We start from the raw sequence: 25,883 nt of genomic DNA, 5'->3' as shown, positions 1-25,883 counted from the left end.
TATTCTAAAAATGGATGGAATTCAAAAGTGATGAACTCACACGGTAAAAAGTGATAACCGCTGTCCTTATAACGCTGCATGTTGGATTGACTGAAGTGACGAATCTCATGGAACCTGACAGAAAAGCTGCACTCCCCACACTGAAAATTTATCACATATGAAGTTTTAAAAAAGGTGTTCTACAATTAACCGGAATAAACCATTATAATAAAATATAAAACTCAAAATATATTCTGGGGAGCACGTCCCAGACTTATTCTCACACCTCCCTGGTAGTGGGGGAGGATGTGGGCAGGAGGGAGTGCTCTTTGAAAGGAATGCATACAGATTTATGTTTATCTTTTTATGCCTCTGGCTCATGTGAATAAAACCTATTGCTAAAGCAGGCAAATATTTTGAAGTTCAGTACATGCCTCAGTATTTACGTAAAGGTTATTGAATAACAGAAGAGTTCAGCCAAAGAGGGAGATGTTTGCAGAAGATTACCTCTACAGAAACTCTCCTCACTCTCACCTTCAGACAAAGAAAACTCGAGATACATCTGGGCAGCCTCCTAAAGTATCTTCAGCACCCGTTGCTTTTTTCACATTAACACTGAGCAATGGGGAGTGTAATCATCGTCAGTTTTTGCAGTGCCTTAGTGCTGACAGTGCTGATCCTGGGAGAGTATTCTATAGCAGTGCCGTAAGTGTGTCTTTCTTGTGGATTGACATCCTTAAATTTATTTTTTCCTTCCTTGTTTACTTTTGGAAAGTCAAATATGTGTACTATCTGTGTTAAGTGTGTAAGCAAAGCAAAAGCGTCTGTGTGAAAACCATTACGCTGCGAATTTCCTTGAGGGTTCTCCCGACCAGGCACCGAAACTTCGGTGGAAACTCCTTTTACGTGGTTTATGCGAGGTTTACGCCGAAGCCAGGGCAGCCGAACGGGAGACCCCCGCCTTCCCCTGGAATTCCCAGTGTTAGTGTCTGGTGCAGGTTACAAAGGTACATGCAAGGGAATAAATTCAGGAACAGATTCAGCTCTTTTCTCTGAAGCTCTAGATCTCCATTCACTATTTAACTGGAATCGATTCTGTCCATTGCGGATGATGCCTATTGTCACTTTATTTTGTACAAGCTTTTCAGTCACACATTCAATTTTATCAGTTTCTTGATATGTGTTAATACACTCCCTTCTGAACAATGCAAACGAATGCTTCCAGAGAACAACAGAAATGTTAACTGTGTATTTGAAAACGATTTTAATTAGGTTGGCAACAGCGGGTATGTGAACTATTTGATAGTTTTGTCCAAAAGAAAACACCGAAATATTTGAAATTGTATTCTTATGGAGCTGCTTAGACCTGTGGTAAATCCTTACTATTGCCAATCTTTGATCATCGATAAATCTATACAGAGAGATGCACAGTCCGAGAGACCAATTACTATGAACTTCTCCTAAGAGTGGAAGTAAAAAATTAAGGCTTTTCATTAGAACAGTGCAGATTGTGGGTTGATATGGAAGAAGTTTTTTTTTACTCAGCGAGTTATGATCTGGAATGCACTGCCTGAAAGGGTGGTGGAAGCAGATTCAATCGTAACTTTCAAAAAAGAATTGGATAAATACTTAAAAAGGAAAAATTTGCAAGGGCTATGGGGAAAGAGCAGGGGAGTAGGACTAATTAGCAGCTCTTTCAGAGTGCCAGCACAGGCACTATGGGCCGAATGCCCTCATTCTCTACTGTATGATTCAATGAGTCTTAAGTGTTTAAAAATATGAAAGGATTGGACAGGGTAGATAGATGCAGACTGTTCCCAGTAGTTATGGGGTCCAGAATGAGGGGCCATTGATACAAGATCAAATGTAAAAGATTTGATCTTGTATCAATGGCCCCTCATTCTGGACCCCATAACTACTGGGAACAGTCTGAGAAGCTTCTTCATAGAGTTGTGAGGCTGTGGAATTCACTTCCAGGGTTAATGGTGGAGGCAGAAAGTATATCAACATTCAAGATTAAATTGAAGAGGTGGAGGAAGGAAAGGGGGATAAAGGGATATGGGAATAGGATGGGTAAATGTGATTAGGACTATTTGCTCGCATGGAGAGTAAATGAGGACACAGACTGGTTGAGATGAATGTCCTGTTTTTGTGATGTAACTTCTAATGATACCTATGACAGGGCTGAGAAACTTTTACCAAAAGGATAATGAAGGTAATTTGGAAAAGGAGAAAAAGGTGACGAGATGGTACGATTTTTTTCAAAAATGGCTGTAAGCATCTATTCATTCCACCTATTTACAGAAAAACAAAGGGAGGAACCTGTGCTGTGGGATGATACATTGGCACAAGGCCTTGGTGCAGATTCAGTTTCGAATTCAGTGCCACTGAGACGTATCCCAGTACATGATCAGCTTTGTTAATTAAGTGGCTGGATATTTATGGGTTGCTTTGGTATTGCACACATTTCAATGTAACTTCCATGCACACTTCAGATCAGTTAGGTCAGGGATTTGGGTCAATAGATGTTACATATTTTGCTGGACCACCCACCACCACATCAAAGAGGTAGGTTTTAAGGAGCCTCTTAAAGGAGAAGAGAGAGGTGGAGGGGCAGAGAGGTTTGGGGAGATTATTTCAGAGCATGGGGCCTAGGCAGCTGAAGGCACGGCCGCCAATGGCCAAACAAAATCCACTCAGAATAATGCACACTGCACAGAATCCTTTAAGTTATGTTGGGGATTCAGGTCAAACTGTGTCATGTCTTTTGTTGGGCTTTTATTGAAATTTCTGGGCTTGTTTAAACTGTTCGGTAGCCACTTCAGATCAAGTCAGGGATTCGGGTCAGTACTTTTATCAGTGCTGCGATATAACTTGTTATTCCACTAATTACAATTATGCACCAGTGGCTCCTTTCATTATGGCAGAATATCAAGGTTCTGTTATGCCTTTATTAACATCTGCCCATCATTTCTTAGCCCATTCACTTAAACAGATCTTTTTGAATGCTGCCAATCTCTCTCTTATACATGTACTTCTCACCAAGAACATTCTATATTGGTGACTAACGAGCATTTCACAGCGACTTGTTCTGGGACACTATCCGTAAATGATTGGAAGAGGGAGCTTCTTGTAATAATACTATAACATTTGCTGTTGATACCAAACTACTTGGCCAGGTAGCTGGTGTAAAGGAGAATGACTGCACTCAAAAAAAAAATCTGGTCAAATGATGTGAATCGGTCCAGGAATGGAAGATACCGTGTATTTTAGTGTGAATAAAATAGAGGTAATGTGTATAGGAACAGGAAGAATGAAACATACAGACATGGACAAGAAATCTGTTAGTAAAGGTGGAAAAAGGAAAAAGATTTGTTGCGACTGACTCCTCAACAGTCAACAATGTACTAGGATGTATCTAAAGGCCATTTCATTATATGTCTAAACACTAACATTTATGAGAATTGGAATGTAGCTATCACGGTGAAGAGACCTTGGAAACTATATAGAATCATAGCATGGTTATGGCACAGAAGGAGGCCATTCGGCCCATCGAGCCTGTGCCTGCTCTCTGTAAGAGCAATCCAGCTAGTCTCATTCCCCCGCCCTTTCATCGTAGCCCTGCAAATTTTTCTCCTACAGGTACCTATCTAATTCCTTTTTGAAAGCCATGATTGACTCGGCTTCCACCACCCTTTCAGGCAGTGCATTCCAGATCCTAACCACTCGCTGCATAAAACAGTGTTTCCTCATGTCACCTTTGGTTCTTTTGCCAATCACCTTAAACCTATGTCCCCTAGTTCGCTACCCGTCTGCCAGTGGGAACAGTTTCTCTTTACTTACTTTGTCTAGACCCTTCATGATTTTGAATACCTCTATCAAATCTCCTCTCAACCTTCGCTGCTCTAAGGAGAACAATCCCAGCTTTTTCACTCTATCCACGGAACTGAGGTCCTGCATCCCTGGAACCATTCTAGTAAATCTTTTCTGCACCCTCTCCAAGGCCTTCACATTTTTCCTAATGATGTTAAGTTTAATATCTTTTGTAGGGAAAGTCTTTGAAGTGATCTTGCAATATCTAAGAGAGGGAGGTTCTTGACAAGCTAACCTGATAAAGTGTTTCAAAGACATTACTAACCAGGTGAACAGTTAATATTCTATTATGGACTTTCAGAAAGCATTTGATAAGGTTCCACATCAGTAAGTAATGACTTAGTCGTGGAATAGGGATAAAGTGTAACACTGGATTAAAAACAAGGAAAAGGAGGAACTTTTAAGACTTGGATACCCCAGGAATCAGTCTCTGGAAAATGTACTGTTGGTCACAAAAATACACCGATGTGCTGGAAAAAGTGCAGCAGTGTGGGCACCAGTGACCTCTAGCTCTAACTCTGCTGGAGCATACAGCAGCCATGGTGGATTCACTTGATTTCAATACTGCCACCAGGCACTCCACACCACTATGGATGCATCTTGGGCAGGAAATAAGTCAACAGATGGTGTTCCCTGGTCCCACCAGAATTCCCACTCCTGTTGGACCTCCTGCACCTGATTCCCAGCCCAGGACCACTGCTGAGGCTGTTGATTTTTGGTCCCATTGACTGCATGTTATGTTATTCTTTTCATCTGAAAGTGTCTGACTTCGCCACATACAATTGTTAATTCCTCATCTGTTTGAAATTAACATCAAAAATGATCTTTCTGACGTGTTTTCTGATCACTAACCACTGCTCTGTGACTGATAGCCACTCATAAGCCAGATTGTAACGGAAAGTGTTACTCACCATGTGATCTACTTGTTCCAAAGTTTGGATTTTAACCAATCCACGAATAAAACTCCAAAGATTGTCATTGTCGGAGCTGGGATAGCTGGAGTGGGAGCTGCTGTCAAACTGCTGAAGTACGGATTCACTGACATACAGATTATTGAGGCATCAAGTCAGCCTGGAGGACGCATCAGAGGTTCTCCGTTTGGTAAGTACATTGTGATGGAAAAGCTTTGGAAACGTAGAAAGCAACTTGCATCTACCTCAGAGACCTTGTAAGATGAATAGTATTTTGCAAGAAAGGTGATTAATGTGTGTGATTTAATTTGAATCTCTCAACAAAGATTAAAAAACCCCAAATATTTCTTAATCCTGGTTGTCTGATATTTAAGCCACTGTTCGTTGCCTGCAACACACTCTCTCCATTGGTAATGGAAGGGTACTTCAAGAATTTCATTGCCAGTCAAGTAGAGTAGAGATGCCAAAGATATTTAGTGCAATCTCAATTCAGGTTGGGCTGGAATGCTGCTGGTAAGAGAACACACTACATAAAGAGGCACACTCCTACATAAAGACAGCTCGGTAAATCACTGATATACGATGAGGTAATCAGCAATGACAAATGTCCTGTTCAGCCAGCAAAAAAATGAAAGTGAATAAAATATGTGTTTATGCAATACTAAGCATATTTCTGTTTTGACTCAATGTGTAAGAAGCCTGTGCAGTAAGGTGCGAGTAAGTAAATTAACTTAATTATCAGCTGAAATTAAACTAAAGTAGAATTAGATCGCTATGTACACACTCCACATTCCACTTGTGATTTGCCACCTCCTAATAGAGAAAATTATTAATTGCTCAAATGGCAGTGGATCCAATTCCCTCCAGTTTCAGATGAATACAATACCAGGGCCAGAGAATGATTTGCTAGGCTAGGATCAGTAAAGTCAAGACAAAGGTATGTTTGCAGAGAAACATCAGACCGGCGATATGGGCGTCACTTGCAAGCTAACATTTATTGCCCATCCCTAATTGCTCTTGTGAAGGTGGTGGTGAGCCGCCTTCTTGAACTGCTGCAGTCTGTGTGCTAAAGGTGCTCCCACAGTGCTGTTAGGTAGGGAATTCCAGGATTTTGACCAAGCGACATTGAAGCAACAGTGATATAAGTCCAAGTCAGAATGCGTGACTTGAAGGGAAACTTGAAGGTGATGGTGTTCCCATGCACCCGCTGCCCTTGTCCTTCTAGGTGGTGGAGTTCGTGGGTTTGGGGAGTTCTGGCGAAGAATCTTTCTTGAGTTGCTGCAATGCATCCTGTAGATCTTTCCAATATGTCTATTTTTAATATTACAAAATAAGCCTTGGGAAATCCACTTTGATATTTCCTTCTGTGATTTTTTTGAAAGGTATCACTTGATGCAGTATGTCAATTGAAGTTTTTCTCTCAATACATTCAGGCAAATCAGTCGTTGATGATGGGGTCCAGTATATACATGTGGCGAGCATGGAACCCAACAGCAGTTGGCGATAGGCGAAAAATCCAGAAAAAACTTAGCCCCTGGTCACACTGAATATCCCATTAGGAAAAGAATATCACTAGTGATTGGCAGTTACCTATAAAGTAGGTATTTTCTTTTTTGTTTTTAGGCAAATCAGTCATTGATGAAGGAGCCCAGTACATTCACGGGGCGAGCATGAAGAACCCCATTTTTCAACTGGCCAAAGAACATGGCCTTCTGCAGCAAGCACACAATAGCTCAGACCCTGAATGGTCAGTGTTCACCAACACACAGAAACAGCTAGATCCTGACTTTGCAATCCAAACGTGGAATCTAGGTAGAAGCATATTGAGGCGTACTTATCTTCGTTCTCAAGAAAAGGGATACACACAAGCTAAAAGCCTTGTTGATGTCTTCTTGGAGGAAATAAAGAAGCTCGCCACAAACTGGAGTGGTGACTCTACTAACCTCAGGAGCCAAAAGCTCGGAATGCTTAATATGATGATGAAGTCACAGTGTGTAGATAATGCAGCACATGACCTCAGTGATGTGTCACTGCAGGAATACAATGAATATGAAGATATTGAAGGTGGTGATCGCAATTCTCCACGGTTAGTAATAAATCTGTAAACTGTCTGTGGTTTGTTATGCATCTGTGTACTTGTACAAGATTGAATTGAGCTATTCCACAGGCTATTCATAGATGATAACTTTGAGCAAGAAGTAAATTTTACATTAAAAGTACAAATTTGGCAAAAACAACTGTAGTTGTATACTATAGCATCAGGTTAAAAAATCAATTACAACAAAGAATGCATAGACTTGTTTACTCCTCAGGACCTTCAAAACAAAAACTGTAACTGTACAGTATGAAACCATCTTTTAACAAGCTCATGAATATTGTGAGGGCTATTGGGATATTAAAGGGATACAACCACTTAAAGATAAGTGGCTGCAAATGTTGTTACCTTTATAAAGGCTTAAAACGTAGTTAAAACATAAAGCGGCCTTGGCCAAAGCTGTATGGGGAGGAGAGAGAGAGAGAGAGTAGCGATAATGGTAATGTACTCAAAATGGCAGGATGTGACTAGTGGTGTCCCCCAGGGATCCCTACTGGGATATCCAAGTTTGCTGATTACACCAAGTTAGGTGGCACAGTGAATAATGTAGAGGGGAGCAGAAAGTTGCAAAGGGACATTGATAGATTAAGGGAATGGGCAAAACTGTGGCAGATGGAGTCAATGTGAGGTCACCCACTTTGGACCTAAGAAAGATAGATCAGAGTATTTTCTAAATGATGTGAAGCTAGGAACTGTGGATGAGCAGAGAGATTTAGAGAACCAAGTGCAGAAATTGCTAAAAGCTACTGGACAGATACAAAAAATAATTTAAAAAGCTAATGGAATGTTGGCCTTTATGTCACGAGGGCTAGAACAAAAAGGGGTGAAAGTTATATGTTATATAAAGCTCTGGTTAGAACCCATCTGGGGTATTGCATTCAGTTCTGGGCACGCACCTCAGGAAGGATATATTGGCCTTGAAGAGAGTGCAGCCCATATTCACCAGGATGATACTGGGGCTAAAAGGGTTAAATTATGAGGACACATTGCATAGACTAGGCTTGTAATCCCTTAAAAATAGAAGATTAAGCTGTGATCTAATTGAGGTATTTAAGATGATTAAAGGGCTTCATAGAGAGAAACTATTTCCTCTGATGGGGGAGTCCAGAACAAGGGGGTATAATCTTAAAATTAGAGCTAGGCCATTTGGGGGTGATGTCAGAAAGCACTTCTTCACACAAAGGGTTGTGGAAATCTGGAACGCTCTCCCCCAAAAAGCTGTTGAGGCTGGGGGTCAATTGAAAATTCCAAAACTAAGACTGATAGATTTTTGTTAGGCAATGGTATTAAGGGTTACAGAACCAAAGCGGGTAGATGGTGTTAAGGTACAGATCATCCATGATCTAATTGAATGGTACAGCAACCAAAGAAGAAAGAGTCAAACTGGACTCCTCCGGAGGGTCGCTGCCCTAAGCTTGACATGTATGCTCAAGCTGTCAGGAGATACGTCAATGCCAGATTCATCAGCCGCACTCACAAGACAGTCCAGAATGTCACCCGAGCACAACGCAACGCCATCAACGCTCTCAAGACCAACCGCAACATCGTCATCAAACCAGCGGACAAAGGAGGAGCCATTGTCATACAGAACAGAACGGACTATTGCAAAGAAGCATACCGACAACTGGACAACCAGGAACACTACAGACGGTTACCCGCAGATCCGACCAAAGAACACACCCACCAGCTCAACAAACTGATCGAGACCTTCGATCCAGACCTTCAAAGCATCCTACGTGCTCTCATCCCACGTACTCCCCGCGTGGGAGATGTCTACTGCCTCCCAAAGATACACAAAGCCAACACACCCGGACATCCTATCGTATCAGGCAACGGAACCCTGTGTGAGAACCTCTCTGGATACGTCGAGGGCATCCTGAAACCCATCGTACAGGGAACCCCCAGCTTCTGTCGTGACACTACAGACTTCCTACAAAAACTCAGTACCCACGGACCAGTTGAACCAGGAACACTTCTCACCACGATGGACGTCTCGGCACTCTACACCAGTATCCCCCACGACGACGGCATCGCTGCAACAGCCTCAGTACTCAACACCAACAACAGCCAATCTCCAGACGCCATCCTACAACTCATCCGCTTCATCCTGGATCACAATGTCTTCACCTTCGATAACCAGTTCTTTACCCAAACACACGGAACAGCCATGGGCACCAAATTCGCACCCCAATACGCCAACATTTTCATGCACAAGTTCGAGCACGACTTCTTCACTGCACAGGACCTCCAACCAACACTATACACCAGATACATCGACAACATTTTCTTCCTATGGACCCACGGTGAAGAATCACTGAAGAGACTACACGATAACATCAACAAGTTCCATCCCACCATCAAACTCACCATGGACTACTCCTCAGAATCGGTTTCTTTCTTGGACACACAAATCTCCATCAAAGACGGGCACCTCAGCACCTCGCTCTACCGCAAGCCCACGGACAACCTTACGATGCTCCACTTTTCCAGCTTCCACCCTAACCACGTCAAAGAGGCCATCCCCTATGGACAGGCCCTACGAATACACAGGATCTGCTCAGACGAGGAGGAAGGCGATGGACACCTACAGACGCTGAAAGACGCCCTCGTAAGAACGGGATATGATGCTCGACTTGACGATCGACAGTTCCGACGGGCCACAGCGAAGAATCGCATAGACCTCCTCAGAAGACAAACACGGGACGCAACCAACAGAGTACCCTTCGTCGTCCAGTACTTCCCCGGAGCGGAGAAACTACGCCATGTTCTCCGCAGCCTTCAACATGTCATCGATGACGACGAACACCTCGCTAAGGCCATCCCCACACCTCCACTACTTGCCTTCAAACAGCCACCAACCTCAAACAGACCATCGTTCGCAGCAAATTACCCAGCTTTCAGGAGAACAGCGTCCACGACACCACACAACCCTGCCAGGGCAACCTCTGCAAGACATGCCAGATCATCGACACAAATACCACCATCACACGAGAGGACACCACCCACCAGGTACATGGTTCATACTCCTGTGACTCAGCCAACGTTGTCTACCTGATACGTTGCAGGAAAGGATGCCCCGGAGCATGGTACATTGGCGAGACCATGCAGACACTGCGACAACGGATGAACGGACACCGCACAACAATCGCCAGACAGGAGGGTTCCCTCCCAGTCGGGGAACACTTTAGCAGTCAAGGACATTCAGCCACCGATCTTCGGGTAAGCGTTCTCCAAGGCGGCCTTCGAGACACACGACAACGCAAAATCGTCGAGCAGAAATTGATAGCCAAGTTCCGCACCCATGAGGACGGCCTCATCCGGGATCTTGGGTTCATGTCACGCTACACGTAACCCCACCAGCAGGGAAAAAAAAGTTATCTGTTTTTAATACAACTGGAAATTCTCTCTCTCTCTCTCTCTCTGCCTTTCGGGTCTCTTTCTCTCTGTCTATGTAATTTGACACATTGTGTATTCAGTATACTGGGACCTACTGTTTTCCGTGGCTAACCTGTCTGAACACCAACGACACCTTTGATTGGTGTGATGTTGTCCCAGCCTAATATAAGATATGCGATTTGAGAACCTTTCATTCACTACTCACCTGACGAAGGAGATAATCTCCGAAAGCTTGTGATTTTAAAATAAAATTGTTGGACTATAACCTGGTGTTGTAAGATTCCTTACATTTGTCCACCCCAGTCCATCACCGGCATCTCCACATCATAATTGAATGATGGAACAGGCTTGAGTAACTGATCAGAACCCAGATGTTTGATGTAGAAGGATAACAAAGTGCAGTCAGATATTTTATTATTGTATTAAATATATAATGTTCATCATATACCATTATATTCAATTGGTACCACAATGTGGAGTCGATGATGTTTAATGGGTTCTTCCATAGTCAATACGTTCCATCATATTTACTGGTTCCTATCAACGATCACCTATTGCGATAATATTTCAATGGGTGATACATGCAACTGGAACCATTACAAGCAAGGTCATAATTGTGTGTTTTTTAATATATGTGTCAGTTGTTTGGTTGTGAAATGTGTACCACTTGGGTACAGATTGATTATACTAATTATACAAGAAAATGATTCAAAATGTCTTGGGTAATGGACATATATGTGATAGAGCTGAGTTTTCAATAATAAATGAATGCCATGAGAAATGGCAGCACCTTAGATATGTAATTATTTTTTAAATAATGCTCATCGGGAGGTACTCATTCTTATGGTACATTCCCAGTGGAGATCTTGGGGCGAGAAATTGGGCCGTCTTGCGCCAGTTGTTTCAGTGGTATGCGGCCTTCCGAACATCCAAGATGTTGTCTCGGATGCGCACGGACGCTTCTAGCGTGACATGCGCCTGACGCCATCTTGGTAAAGGGTTTAGCGCACGCACAAATAACGAACGCCGGCAGCATTAAAGTAGGGAGAATATGCGTTTGATCAGTGTGCAACCCTGATTTAAAGTGATAGACACCATTTTGGGAATTAACGCTCCATTCAACGCACAGTCTTAACCGCGACTATCTGAACATGTCTTAGAGTGCCTGGAGGAACCCCTCACCAGTGCTGTTTAAAGGGACCATGCAGGATTTACAGGCTAGTTGCTGGATTATTGCTTCTGGCTGCTGATGCATTTGTACCTGTTTTTGGAGGTCTCCTATACTTGAAGACTAGGACGATGGGACATAGCCTAATATTTACAGCCAGGACGTGCAGGAATGAAGTTAGGAAGTGCTTCTACACGCAAAGGGTGGGAGTGGTTTGGAAATGCTCTTCTGCAGTCGGCAGTTGATGCTAGCTCAATTGTGAATTTTAAATCTGAGATTGATAGATTTCTATGAACTAAGGGTATTAAGGGATATGGGGCTAAGGCAGATATATCGAGTTAGGTTACAGATCAGCCATGGTCTTATTGAATGGCTGAACAGACTTGAGGGGCTAAATGCCACTGCCGCTTGCTGCCTCTTGATATGTGCCACCTTCTCCTGCAAGAAAGCGGGACATGTGTCGGGGTGATATGCCTGTCATGGTTGAATAGCTGCCAGTGTGCGTAGCCTGTGAATTGTGGGTGTGCGGCATGCAATAGTGGTAATGTGTAAGGGCGAGAGAAAGCATCTGATTGGAAGAGTAGAGCACTGATTGAAAGAGTTTGTTGGTATGTGGGTGACGGGGGTGTAGTGCATAGAGCAGTGGATGTGGTTAGCCGTGTAGTTGGTAGGAGATGCCACTTGGCAGTTGATCTCACTCACCTTGACCACTCGTGTCAAAGCATTGAACTTCTTCCTGCGCTGCATCCATGTTCGTGGTGCTATGCGCCTGGCATTCATTGCGTCTCCTACTGCCTCCCACTGCCTTTTGAGCATAAGTCTGGAGGGCCTCCAGATACCAGTACCCGGTTTCCGGCCCTATTCAATTTACCCCCCCCATTGTATCACACTGGTGACAAATCCACTCTCATCGGATAATCTAGGTGCTATCACAGTTGGTATGTCCCATTGTAATCAGTAGATAATATTCTATTAATTAGATAGCATTCAGTTTTTTCCAGGTTAGGTAATGCATAGTGTCGAATGGATTTTATGATATTCAAGAAGTTGTCTTCAATGGATAACATCATAGTCATTGGGTGATATTTAAATAGACCTATCATACTTGATGGATTGCATGCAATGAGTTGAGTCACATTCAACTGATTTAGAATCTTCTGCATGGCCTGATTTTTGTTAACAAGAAAACCTTGTGCTATTCCAGATTATTCCTCAAATTAATCTCAAACCTGGTGGAGATTATCCCGAGGGAGAAGCTGCTCCTGGAGAAGCCTGTTAAACAGATCCTGTGGAATGGCAGTTTTGAATCGGAGGACGGCTCACTGTATCCAGTCAGAGTGGTGTGTGAAGATGGAGATCACATTCTCGCTGATCACGTCATTGTGACAGTTTCACTCGGTAAAAGCAGTAACACCTCATTTAAATGCCTGCTTTAAATGAGCACTCAGTGATCAAAGTATTCTAAATGTTGAAAAGGTTATACAATAACAATGTCATAACATTATTCAAATTAATCAGATGCATGGAAAGAATCATAGAATCATAGAAAGGTTACAGCGCATAAGCAGGCCATTCGGCCCATCGAGTCCGGGCCGGCTCTATGCAAGAGCAATCCAGCTAGTCCCACTCCCCCACCCTATCCCCATAGCCCTGCAAATTTTTTCCTTTCAAGTATTTATCCAGTTCCCTTTTGTAGGCCATGATTGAATCTGCCTTCACCACCCCCTCAGGCAGTGCATTCCAGATCATAACCACTCGCTGTGAAAAAAATTTTTTCCTCATGTCACTTTTGTTTCTTTTGCCAATCACCTTAAATCTATGTCCTCTGGTTCTTGACCCTTCTGCCAATGGGAACAGTTTTTCTCTATCTGCTCTGACTAGACCCTTCATGATTTTGAATACTTCTATCAAATCTCCTCGCAACCATCTCTGTGCCAAGGAGAGCAACCCCAGCTTCTCCAGACTATCCACATAACTGACGTCCCTCATCCCTAGAATCAGTCTAGTAAATCTCTTCTGCACCCTCTCTAAGGCCTTCACATCTTTCCTAAAGTGCAGTGCCCAGAACTGGATATGATACTCCAGTCGTGGCTGAACCAGTGTTTTATAAAGGTTCATCATGACTTCCATACTCTTGTACTCTGCCTCTATTTATAAAGCCCAAGATCCCGTATGCTTTTTCAACCACTTTCTCAACCTGCCCTGCCACCTTCAACGATTGGTGCACATAAACCCCCAGATTTCTCTGTTCCTGTACCCTTTTTAGAGTTGTGCCCTCTAGTTTATATTGCCTCTCCTCATTCTTCCTACCGAAATGTATCACTTCGCATTTCTCTACGTTAAATTTCATCTGCCACGTGTCCGCCCATGCCAGCAGCCTGTCTATATCCTCTTGAAGTCTATCACCATCCTCCTCACTGTTTACTACCATTCCAAGTTTTGTGTCATCTGCAAATTTTGAAATAGTGACCTGTACACCCAAGTCCAAGTCATTAATATGTATCAAGAAAAGCAGTGGTCCCAGCACTGACCCCTGGGGAACACCACTGTACACATCCCTCCAGTCCGAAAAACAACCATTCACCACTGCTGTCTGCCTCCTGTCACTCAGCCAGTTCTGTATCTATGTTACTACTGACCCCTTTATTCCATGCGCTGCAATCTTGATGATAAGCCTTTCATGTGGCATTTCATCAAACGTCTTTTGAAAGTCCATATATATCACATCAACTGCATTGCCCTCATCTACCCTCTCTGTTACCTCAGCAAAAAACTCTATCAGGTTAGTCAAACGCGATTTGCCTTTAACAAATCCGTGCTGGCTTTCTCTAATAAATCCACACTCATCCAAGGGACTGTTAATTCTGTCCCGGATTATCTTTTCTTAAATTTTGCCCGCCATTGTGGTTAAGCTGACTGGCCTATAGTTGCTGGGTTTATCCTTACACCCTTTTTTGAACAAGGGTGTAACATTTGCAATTCTCCAGTCCTCTGGCACCACCCCCTTATCTAAGGAGGATTGGAAGATAATGGCCAGTACCTCTGCAATTTCCACCCTTATTTCCCTCAGCAACCTAGGATGCATTCCATCCGGACCGGGTGACTTATCTACTTTAAGTACAGCTAGCCTTTCTAGTGCCTCTTCTTTATCAATTTTTAGCATATCCATTATCCCAACCATATCTTCCTTTACTGAGACTTTGGCAGCATCTTCTTCCTTGGTAAAGACAGATGCAAAGTACTCATTTAGTACCTCAGACATCCCCTCTGCTTCCATGAGTAGATCTCCTTTATGGTCCCTAATTGGCCCCACCCCCCCTCTTACTACCTGTTTACTGTTTACATGCCTGTAGAAGACTTTTGGATTCCCTTTTATGTTGGCCGCCAGTCTATTCTCATACTCTCTTTGCCCCTCTTATTTCTGTTTTCACTTCCCTTCTGAACTTTCTATATTCTGCCTGGTTCTCACTTGTGTTATCAACCTGACATCTGTCATACGCCCCTTTTTTCCGTTTCATCTTACTCACTATCTGTTTTGTCATCCAGGGAGCTCTGGCTTTAGTTGCCCTACCTTTCTGCCTCGAGGGAATGTGCCTAGACTGTACCCGAACCATCTCCTCTTTAAAGGCCGCCCACTGTTCAATTATAGTTTTGCCTGCCAATCTTTGATTCCAATTTACCCGGGCCAGATCTGTTCTCATCCCATTGAAACTGGCCCTCCTCCAATTGAGTATTTTTACTTTAGAGAGACAGATGCAATAACAGAAATGAGTGCCATTTTCTCTAAAGACAAACATAACAAACTTTGCATTTGGAGGGGTTTGAAAACTGATCATTTTTGAGTTAGGAAATTTTGAATGCTTTAGAATAAAAATCACTTGGGCACAACAGTTTTATTGGAAACTCATAGTGAAGGAGTGGTGATTCAGTATATTGAAGGACTTCACAGATGTCCCCACAGGCTGAATCATAATGATTGCTTTGAGCAATATGTGTGGTTTGCAGAGCTGTAGGATGTAGGTTTGATGGCCGCCTCTCTGCTGATTTACAGATCTCAGTTGTGCTGCTACAGGAAGGCACTGAGATGAGGAAATGGGTGGGGGTTTATATGGAAGGTGTTGTACTAACAGTGAGTAGTATAATCTCAAAGAAGATATACAAAAGAAAAGTATAATATCAGTGTTATATCAGTATCCCAGTTAAACATTGGGAAGGCCAAAGCAATCGTCTTCAGCCCCCACCACAAACTCTGTACCCTTGCCACTGACTTTACCTCCCTCCCACCCCCCTCCCATGCTACTGTCTCAGGTTCAACCAGACTTATAAGAAATAAGAAATAGGAGCAGGAGTAGGCCAATCGGCCCCTCGAGCCTGCTCCGCCATTCAATAAGATCATGGCTGATCTAATCCTAATCTCAAATCTAAATTCATGTCCAATTTCCTGCCCGCTCCCCGTAACCCCTAATTCCCTTTACTTCTAGGAAACTGTCTATTTCTGTTTTAAATTTATTTAATGATGTAGCTTCCACAGCTTCCTGGGGCAGCAAATTCCACAGACCTACTACCCTCTGAGTGAAGAAGTTTCTCCTCATCTCAGTTTTGAAAGAGCAGCCCCTTATTCTAAGATTATGCCCCCTAGTTCTAGTTTCACCCATCCTTGGGAACATCCTTACCGCATCCACCCGATCAAGCCCCTTCACAATCTTATATGTTTCAATAAGATCGCCTCTCATTCTTCTGAACTCCAATGAGTAGAGTCCCAATCTACTCAACCTCTCCTCATATGTCCACCCCCTCATCCCCAGGATTAACCGAGTGAACCTTCTTTGTACTGCCTCGAGAGCAAGTATGTCTTTTCTTAAGTATGGACACCAAAACTGTATGCAGTATTCCAGGTGCGGTCTCACCAATACCTTATATAACTGCAGCAATACCTCCCTGTTTTTATATTCTATCCCCCGAGCAATAAAAGCCAACATTCCGTTGGCCTTCTTGATCACCTGCTGCACCTGCATACTAACTTTTTGATTTTCTTGCACTAGGACCCCCAGATCCCTTTGTACTGCAGTACTTTCCAGTTTCTCGCCATTAAGATAATAACTTGCTCTCTGATTTTTCCTGCCAAAGTGCATAACCTCACATTTTCCAATATTGTATTGCATCTGCCAAATCTCCGCCCACTCACCCAGCCTGTCTATATCCCCCTGTAGGTTTTTTATATCCTCCTCACTCTCCACTTTCCCTCCCACCTTTGTATCATCTGCAAACTTTGATATGTTACACTCGGTCCCCTCCTCCAAATCGTTAATATAGATTGTAAAGAGTTGGGGACCCAGCACCGACCCCTGCAGAACACCACTGGCTACTGGTTGCCAGTCCGAGAATGAATCATTTATCCCAACTCTCTGCTTCCTGTTAGATAACCAATCCTCCACCCATGCCAGAATATTACCCCCAATCCAGTGATTCTTTATCTTGAGCAATAATCTTTTATGTGGCACCTTGTCGAATGCCTTCTGGAAGTCTAAATACACTACGTCCACTGGTTCCCCTTTATCCACCCTGTACGTTATGTCCTCATAGAACTCAAGCAAATTTGTCAGACATGACTTCCCCTTCATAAAGCCATGCTGACTTTGTCCTATTAAATTATGTTTATCCAAATGTTCCGCTACTGTCTCCTTAATAATAATTCCAAAATTTTACCCACCACAGATGTTAGGCTAACTGGTCTATAATTTCCAGCCTTCTGCCTACTACCCTTTTTAAATAAGGGTGTTACATTAGCAGTTTTCCAATCTGCCGGGACCTTTGCCGAGTCCAGAGAATTTGCACCTTTCCTATTTGACTTTGAGTTGAACTTCTGACCCCATATCCGCTCGATCACAAAGACAGCCTACTTCCCCCTCCATAACATCAGCCGATCTGCTGCTGGAACCCTCATCCGTGCCTTTGTCACATCCAGACTCAACTATTCCAATGCTCTCCTGGCCAGCCTCCCATCCTTCACCCTCCATAACTTCAGCTCCTGCAAACCTCTGCTGCCTAGAAATTATCCCGCACCAAATCCTACTCACCCATTACCCCTCTGCTCACTGCCCTACATTGACTCTCGGTCCCCAATCCATCAAATTTTAAATTCTCATCCACATGTTTAAACCTCTTCATGGCCTCACCCCTCCCCTCTCTGTAACCTCCTCCAGCCCTCTCCTCCTTTAAGATCCAAGCTTTTAGTCACTCCTCCTAATATCTCCTTCTGGTTGGCATCCAGTTTTGTCTGATTGCGCTTCTGTGAAGTACCTTGGAACATTTTTCTATGTTTAAGGCGCTATATAAAGTTAAGTTTCTTAAGAACTCTCAACAAAATGTTAAATAAACTTTTTAATTTTAGCTCACTGCATAATGATGAAGAGTCAAAACATATTTATGCAGGAACTGTTTGAGACAAAGTATAGAATGTGGCTGTCTGAAACGCAGGCTATAAATAAATGAAAACTTGAAGAAACTGTTCACTTAATAATTAGCAAATCTAATTTTTCCATTTAGCAGGTGTGAAGGATTATTGATAGAAAATCTAAAATAACTGTAAAACACTGTCGTCTTAAATTACGATCAATACATTAAGATGTGTGTTTGCTCACTAGGCTATCTGAAAGCAAAAGCCAAGGCATTGTTCCATCCAAGTCTTCCAGAAGAGAAGTTGCACGCAATCAAAAACATGGGCTTTGGTACAACAGATAAGGTTTACCTGGAGTATGAGGTTCCATTCTGGGACAAAGATATTGGTCCGGAATATGGGATTGGATTAGTTTGGGAGGACGAAACTCCATTTTATGGCCTGAAACCAAACCCAGCTGAGTGGTGGAGACGCTTATTTTATTTTAATGTGCTCCAACCAGCAGAAAGGTATTGAACAGTAAGGTAACAACTGAAGACTCGATAAACAGCTATATAAATACGAGTTCTCTCTCTTTCTCGCTCTATGATGCTTTTGACATAGAAAACATCCCAAGGAGGAGGAGGCTGAGGCAGCTGAATGGATTGTCTCAATTATCGAGATGATAAAACTTCATGTGGTTCTCACATTTGATAGGAGGAGCAGAGGAGGGGGTTTGTCATTGAGGAGTTTGGGATTATCCTTACCATCCCGGAAGATTTGGCCATGGAAAGGGATGTATTGCTTAATGTGATCTGGTCAGAGCTGATGGAGAATAACCAGTCCAATCATATGCCAGATCATGTGATTTTAAGAATGGATTGGTAGGAATTGTATCAGTGCAAATGGTACCAGTGGAAACTGAGGGGCTTGGATGGGATGAGTGTTGAATTTGGAAGCAAGGGAGCTGTTGAACAGGTCAACAGCAGCAATGTCGTAACAGTGGAGGGCCAAAGGACAGGAAGATGGAAGCTTGAAGGCATTTTAAATAGGGAGCCGAGGAGGTAATTTTTTCTAGGAATGGAGAATGATGGTAGATGGATTGGAGGTGTGCAGATAGATGTGAATGTTGAGGAAAACAAGGATGGATTATGCTGACAGGATAGAATGGGACTCCACGTTGGAACAAGATTTTAACTTCACCTTTTCTGGAAAATCAGACTGAATCATAATAGAAACTCTGAGGATTCGTGTCTGTTAGTCGTGATGTGCAATGAAGGGCTACTGAGGAGATAGAAATGGTCCAATAGCACTTTCTCAATTGGATGTCTAATCCTTAAATATTATCAAAAAAATTTTGGCAAATATGGAGATTGCTTATTTATTTGCTGGATAAGGGCAATGGCTGAGGTTTGGTGATCTGTTTGGTAGATATGGGCACATCCTTTTGGGCTGGACCTCAGGGAGAGAAGCAGAGTTTATGGAAACACTCAGTGAGGAGGAACTAGCATCAAACATCACCAGGATTCTAAGGCAATTTACTGGTAAGAACTCTTAGGACAAGTCCACTGATTGTGTGTTCCCAATAGGAAGCTGTGCACGAAGACAATGTGGGTCAAAAATAAGGTTACAACAATGTAGTATTGATTCTCCGTCTGTGTTCCCTTCGACCGCAGCTCCCTACCAGGGCATGAGATTGATGAATTTCTCTTCGTAAGGCTTGTAGTGATATTATGGGATGTATACGTTGTATTGGACACAACGTATACCACACACACATCCACCCTCTCGATCTCAATATTAAACATGGTCTTGAGACTGCCAAAGTCTCAATTACTGACAGGGCTCCCTCCTCCAACCACTTCCTTACATGTCCCCTGTCTGCCCCGAATCTCTGCACTGTCATTTTCCACCTTGGACAAAAATATCCTCAACTGCCTCTCAAGCAGCCTCTCAAACTTTGACTTCCCTCTGCCAGCCGTGACTACATCGACACCTCAGTTGATCTGCTCCAGATCAGTCATGCGTCTACTGTCAACGCCCTTGTTTTCCCTCCACCCGACCACCTCCACAACTTCCACTCCTTGGCTGTAAGCTTAACATGGTGATCAACTGACCTAACTGTCCACTATCAGACCAGCTTGGCCACCTCAAGCTTGACCATCAATCCCCTTCCATTGCCAAATCTTACTAGTCCAGTAACATCCTGGAGAGCAGAAACAACTCCAAACTCCTCTTCTGTCCTCATTCCTTCACACTGGCCTCATTCCATAGACAAAATGTGAGAAAATCATAATCTTTTTCACGTCCAAAATTGTGGCCATCCACACATTGCTTCTATTCCTCTTTTGTCTCACCCCAAATTCCAGCCGCATATCCTGTCCTTCTAACTTAGCCCTCAGCTATTTCACACTCATCAGCTTCTTCCCTACCTCCTCCTGTCCTCACTACACACATTTCATCCATTAAAGCCTCCACTTGCTCCTGCGATCCTCTCCCATCCCAGCTCCTGATCATCTTCACCTCCTTAGTCACAAGCTCATCAACATTATCAACTTGTCTCTATTTCTGGCGCTATCCCAACCTTCTTCAAAATCACCATGATCGTACCTCCTAAAATCTCTCAGACCCTCCATTCTCTAACTATCACCCTATCTCCAACATTTCCTTCCTTCTACAAGTACTGGAATATGTTGTTACCTTTCAACTCTGCTCCCATCTTTCCCACCACACCCTTTTAGAAAGTCTCCAACCCAGCTTCCACCAATCCCCCAGTCCCCAACCTAGTTACCATCTCTGCCTTTTCCTTTCCCTTTTCTTCTCCCGCTCAGCAGCACTTATTTTGCTCCTCAGCCTAAAGTGTTTTGAGAAATCATCTATACTTGGAATATTGTAGAACTATAGCAGATGAAATTCTTTGTGTGTTGTATGGTATAATCTTCCTGCCATTATAATGGAGAAAATCCTCCAAATTACCATTAACCTCTCCACAGGAGATAGGCTGCTATTGAAAAACAACCAACAGGACAAAACCATTTTTATATTGGACCTGGAAATAAAGGTGCTTTGAACATAAAATACTTCCCTTCCTTTTAATATTGTTTTAGTGTTGGGGAGGTCTCTTTATAGATTGTCTACACATTGTAAACTTTCACAATTGTGGATATCTCTAACAGATTTTTAAAAATTGCTATTAAAAAAACAGCCTCAGCTAATGAGGTTGAGCTTGATGAAGAAATTACCAAATGATTTTTTTTGGAGGTGGAGATTGCTTCATGTAATAAGATATGAGCTCTTTTGTTAAATTTCCTTTCTTATCAGGTGTAATTGAAAACATCCCATTCTATACTTCCATCAACTTTACTGTTTTAAAAAAAATAGCAACTGAAGGAATCTTCCCTCCCCATTGTTAGTTTGTAACAACCACTGATTTTATCTCTAGGGAAACCCGTGCCACAACCTAAAAATGTTTTTATAACAAAATGGTTCAGTAACTCTTACACTCGGGGCTCCTACTCCCATATATCCATCAATTCAACGGGAGACATGATTGATACGCTGGCTGAACCTTTACCACAGGAAGAAGGGGATGAATATCCTAGCAAGGTAAGTGGTGGCAACCAGTGCTGTAACATTCTGTGTCCAAGGGCAGGCTTCATGCCACAAGGAGGAGACATTTCCATTTTGTAAAGGGGGCAAGCTGAATTTAGTCATAAGAATGAATATTTTTATACCATAAGGACAGGAACTGTACTTGAGGTCAATTTTGATAAGATAAATGGTTCTAATTATTATGATTGACTGATGCATTTAACCGGACCAACCAAGTACGCACTCTGTTTAAGTTGCAAAGTTTAAACAACAGGGAGGCTGGGAGGGGGCTGAGTGGACACTTTTCGAACAGTTTGACCTGCACCTTCGTACAGTTTGAAAACAGAACAGCAGCAAGGATTTCCTGTGGAAATACATTTATCCCTGGAGATACTGTTACAACTTGTGGCTTGACCATCTTAAAACTTACTGGTGTTTAATTTCCTCTATACAGTGTACTTAATGCACTGGTTAATATATACACCTTAAATTGCAGTCTGCACTATTTAATACAGTTGTTAACCCATTTAAAATAAACAGCATAATGACTCATGAAAATAACTTTAACCAGAATTTAATGAACAGGTTGTGGCAAAATCAGAATTTTTGTTGTGTATCAAATAAGGAAAATGTTGGTATTATATTTTACATGGTTTTTAGATAGGGTAAATGTGATTCAAAAATTGGCTTCAGCAAGGTGTAGCTGATAAAAAGTTCTTCTCAGTGGGACTTTCCTCGGGGATTCTCCCAATCAGCTGCATAACTTCGGCAGAAGATCGGCAGAACTCTGGATAGACGCGTAATTCTTCCTTTTGCAGGTCAGAAATGGGGAGAAATAATTTTTGACCCGTCTATCAACCTGGAAAAATCTGACAATTTATCAGTGGAATTTGGGTAAAACCTGATTTTTAAAGGTCTCTAAGTATATCCACCTCCTAAAATTGCCATTTACAGTTTTGAACACATGGGCAAAGTAAATAAGATTTTTTTCCAGTGTTGTGATAGTGCTACATGCCTAAGACATTGCAGAGAGGTTCTGTATTGCATTTGGCCTGTTCCCACCTAACTTGAGGTTGTTTGTTTTGGTGCAAAGTAAAAGCAGAAGAATCTCCCAGCACAGCCTTCCCTTCACCTTGGGTGTCAGCCTTGGCTCAGTCGTAACACTCTCACTCCTGTTCAAGACCCACTCTAGAGACTTGCACACAAAACCTAGGCTATCACTCCAGTGCAGTACTGAGGGAGTGCTGCACTGTTGGAAGTGCCATCTTTCAGATGAGACTTAGGGCACTGAATGTACTGTGGGTGGGGCACTTCAATGTCCATCACCAAGAGTGGCTCGGTTGCACCACTATTGGACAAGTCCTGAAGGACATAACTGCCAGACCGGGCCTGTGGCAAGTGGTGAGCGAACCAACAGGAGGGAAAAACCTACTTGACCTCGTCCTCACCAATCTACATGTCGCAGATGCATCTGTCCATGACAGTATTGGCAGGAGTGACCACCCCACAGTCCTTGTGGAGACGAAGTCCCATCTTTACACTGAGGACACCATCCAACGTGTTGTGTGGCACCGTGCCGAATGGGATAGATACAGAACAGATCTAGTATCTCAAAACTGGGCATCCATGAGGCGCTGTGGGCCATCAGCAGCAGCAGAATTGTATTCCAGCACAATCTGTAACATCATGGCCCGGCATATTCCTCACTTTATCACTACCAACAAGCCAGGGGATCAACCCTGGTTCAATGAGGAGAGCAGAAGAGTATACCATGAGCAGCACCAGGCATACCTAGAAATGAGGTGCCAACCTGGTGAAGCTACAACACAGGACTACAAGCATGCAAAACAGCGGAAGCAACATGCTATAGACAGAGCTAAGCGATTCCACAACCAACGGATCAGATCAAAGGTCTGCAGTCCTGCCACATCCAGTCGTGAATGGTGGTGGACAGTTAAACAACTAACGGGAGGAGGAGGATCTGTAAACATCCCCATCCTCAATGATAGCAGAGTCCAGTAGGTGAGTGCAAAAGACAAGGCTGAAGCGTTTGCAACCATCTTCAGCCAGAAGGGCTGAGTAGACGATCCATCTCGGCCTCCTCCCGATATCCCCACCATCACAGAAGCCAGTCTTCAGCCAATTCGATTCACTCCACGTGATATCAAGAAACGGCTGAGTGCACTGGATATAACAAAGGCTATGGGCCCCAACAACATCCCGGCTGTAGTGCTGAAGACTTGTACTCCAGAACTAGCCATGCCTCTAGCCAAACTGTTCCACTACAGCTACAACACTGGCATCGACCTGGCAATGTGGAAAATTGCCCAGGTATGTCCTGTCCACAAAAAGCAGGACAAATCCAATCCATCCAGTTACCGCCCCATCAGTCTACTCTTAATCATCAGCAAAGTGATGGAAGGTGTTGTCGACAGTGCTATCAAGTGGCACTTACTCACCAATAACCTGCTGACTGATGTTCAGTTTGGGTTCCGCCAGGACCACTTGGCTCCAGACCTCATTACAGCCTTGGTTCAAACATGGACAAAAGAGCTGAATTCCAGAGGTGAGGTGAGAGTGACTGCCCTTGACATCAAGGCAGCATTTGACTGAGTGTGGCACCAAGGAGCCCTAATAAAATTGAAGTCAATGGGAATCAGGGGGAAAACTCTCCAGTGGCTGGAGTCATACCTAGCACAAAGGAAGATGGTAGTGGTTGTTGGAGGCCAATCATCTCAGCCCCAGGACATTGCTGCAGGAGTTCCTCAGGGCAGTGTCCTAGGCCCAACCATCTTCAGCTGCTTCATCAATGTCCTTCCCTCCATTTTAAGGTCAGAAATGAGGATGTTAGTTGATGATTGCACATTGTTCAGTTCCATTAGCAATCCCTCAGATAACGAAGCAGTCCGTGCCCGCATGCAGCAAGACCTGGACAATGTCCAGGTTTGGGCTGATAAGTGGCAAGTAACATTAGCTCCAAACAAGTGCCAGGCAATGACCATCTCCAACAAGAGAGAGTCTAACCACCTCCCCTTGACATTCAACGGCATTACAATTGCCGAATCTCCACCATCAACATCCTGGGGATCACCATTGACCAGAAACTTAACTGGACCAGCCACATAAATACTGTGGCTACAAGAGCAGGTCAGAGGCTGGGTATTCTGCGGTGACTGACTTATCTCCTGACTCCCCAAAGCCTTTCCGCCATCTACAAGGCACAAGTCAGGAGTGTGATGGAATACGCTCTACATGCCTGGATGAGTGCAGCTCTAATAACACTCAAGAAGCTCGACACCATCCAGGACAAAGCAGCCCGCTTGATTGGCACCCCATCCACCACCCTAAACATTCACTCCCTTCATCGCCGGCGCACCGTGGTTGCAGTGTGTACCATCCACAGGATGCACTGCAGCAACTCGCCAAGGCTTCTTCAACAGCACCTCCGAAACCCGCGACCTCTACCACCTAGAAGGACAAGGGCAGCAGGCAAATGGGAACATCACCACCTGCACGTTCCCCTCCAAGTCACACACCATCCCGACTTGGAAACATATCGCCATTCCTTCATCGTCGCTGGGTCAAAATCCTGGAACTCCCTACCCATCAGCACTGTGGGAGAACCTTCACCACACGGACTGCAGCGGTTCAAGAAGGCGGCTCACCACCAATTCTCAAGGGCAATTAGGGATGGGTAATAAATGCTGGCCTCGCCAGCGACGCCCACATCCCATGAACAAATAAAAGAAACTTTCATTCCAGCTCTGTCACCCCTCATATTGATGAGCATAAACTATGTAATCTTAAAAACTGTTTGCCCCGCGCACTCTTCAGCAGGTTACTGAAATCATTTGGTTCTGATTCCAGATGTTGCAGATTTTATTTGCTGGTGAAGCAACACATCGGAGTTATCACAGCACCACCCATGGAGCACTGCTGTCTGGGCGGAGGGAGGCAGATCGACTGATTGATCATTACTCCACCAGTGAGGAATAACGTCCTCAGACCAAAGGAATGTTTTAAATGCAACCATGTCGTAATAAGTCAGAGAATTGGCTATTTCATTTATTAATATGGCAAATTAAGTTAGTGTTCTCCCCTTCCATTTTAAGTTTGTCGGGTAATCGTGATATTCCTATGATTCATGACCTGGACATAGTCAGTAAAAGAATGTCACACTTACTGTAGTTTCACTAATCAAAAGTGATTATTTAATGATAAGCAAATCAAGCAATGCATACAACCTTACCCTACCCATTCTACTCTTCGCAACATGATCATTTAATGATTTAAACAATTCATACAAGCGTCAGGCAAAACAAGCAATACATACAACCTTAAAAACCAAGGGTTTCAGCATCAAGGCAATTAGAGTGAACAGCTCCTCTTGGCACTTGAGGTTTTCTTCTAATTGGATATATTCCTGTAGGCAAAGCTTTCTTTCATGCTCCTCCGACTGCAGTGCAGTTTTTGATGCGATGTCTTTTTATGTTG

The 25,883-nt window shown here is 43.4% G+C and overlaps 1 protein-coding gene across 1 annotated transcript; it reads left to right on the top strand.

Moving 5' to 3' along the window:
- The first annotated feature begins 460 nt into the window (after window positions 1-460).
- Window positions 461-25,532, top strand: LOC137326104 (peroxisomal N(1)-acetyl-spermine/spermidine oxidase-like). The gene is made up of 8 exons (XM_067990980.1): window positions 461-684; window positions 4,787-4,953; window positions 6,387-6,849; window positions 12,627-12,820; window positions 18,067-18,328; window positions 19,230-19,342; window positions 21,241-21,404; window positions 25,257-25,532. The coding sequence occupies exons 1-8, from the start codon at window positions 602-604 to the stop codon at window positions 25,383-25,385; spliced, it is 1,575 nt and encodes a 524-aa protein (XP_067847081.1). The 5' UTR covers window positions 461-601; the 3' UTR covers window positions 25,386-25,532.
- The last annotated feature ends 351 nt before the right edge of the window (window positions 25,533-25,883 follow it).

This window comes from Heptranchias perlo, chromosome 10, assembly GCF_035084215.1.
Source record: "Heptranchias perlo isolate sHepPer1 chromosome 10, sHepPer1.hap1, whole genome shotgun sequence".
Lineage (NCBI taxonomy): Eukaryota > Metazoa > Chordata > Chondrichthyes > Hexanchiformes > Hexanchidae > Heptranchias > Heptranchias perlo.
Note: the sequence above shows the minus strand (reverse complement) of the source record. Positions and strands in the feature narration are given on the sequence as shown.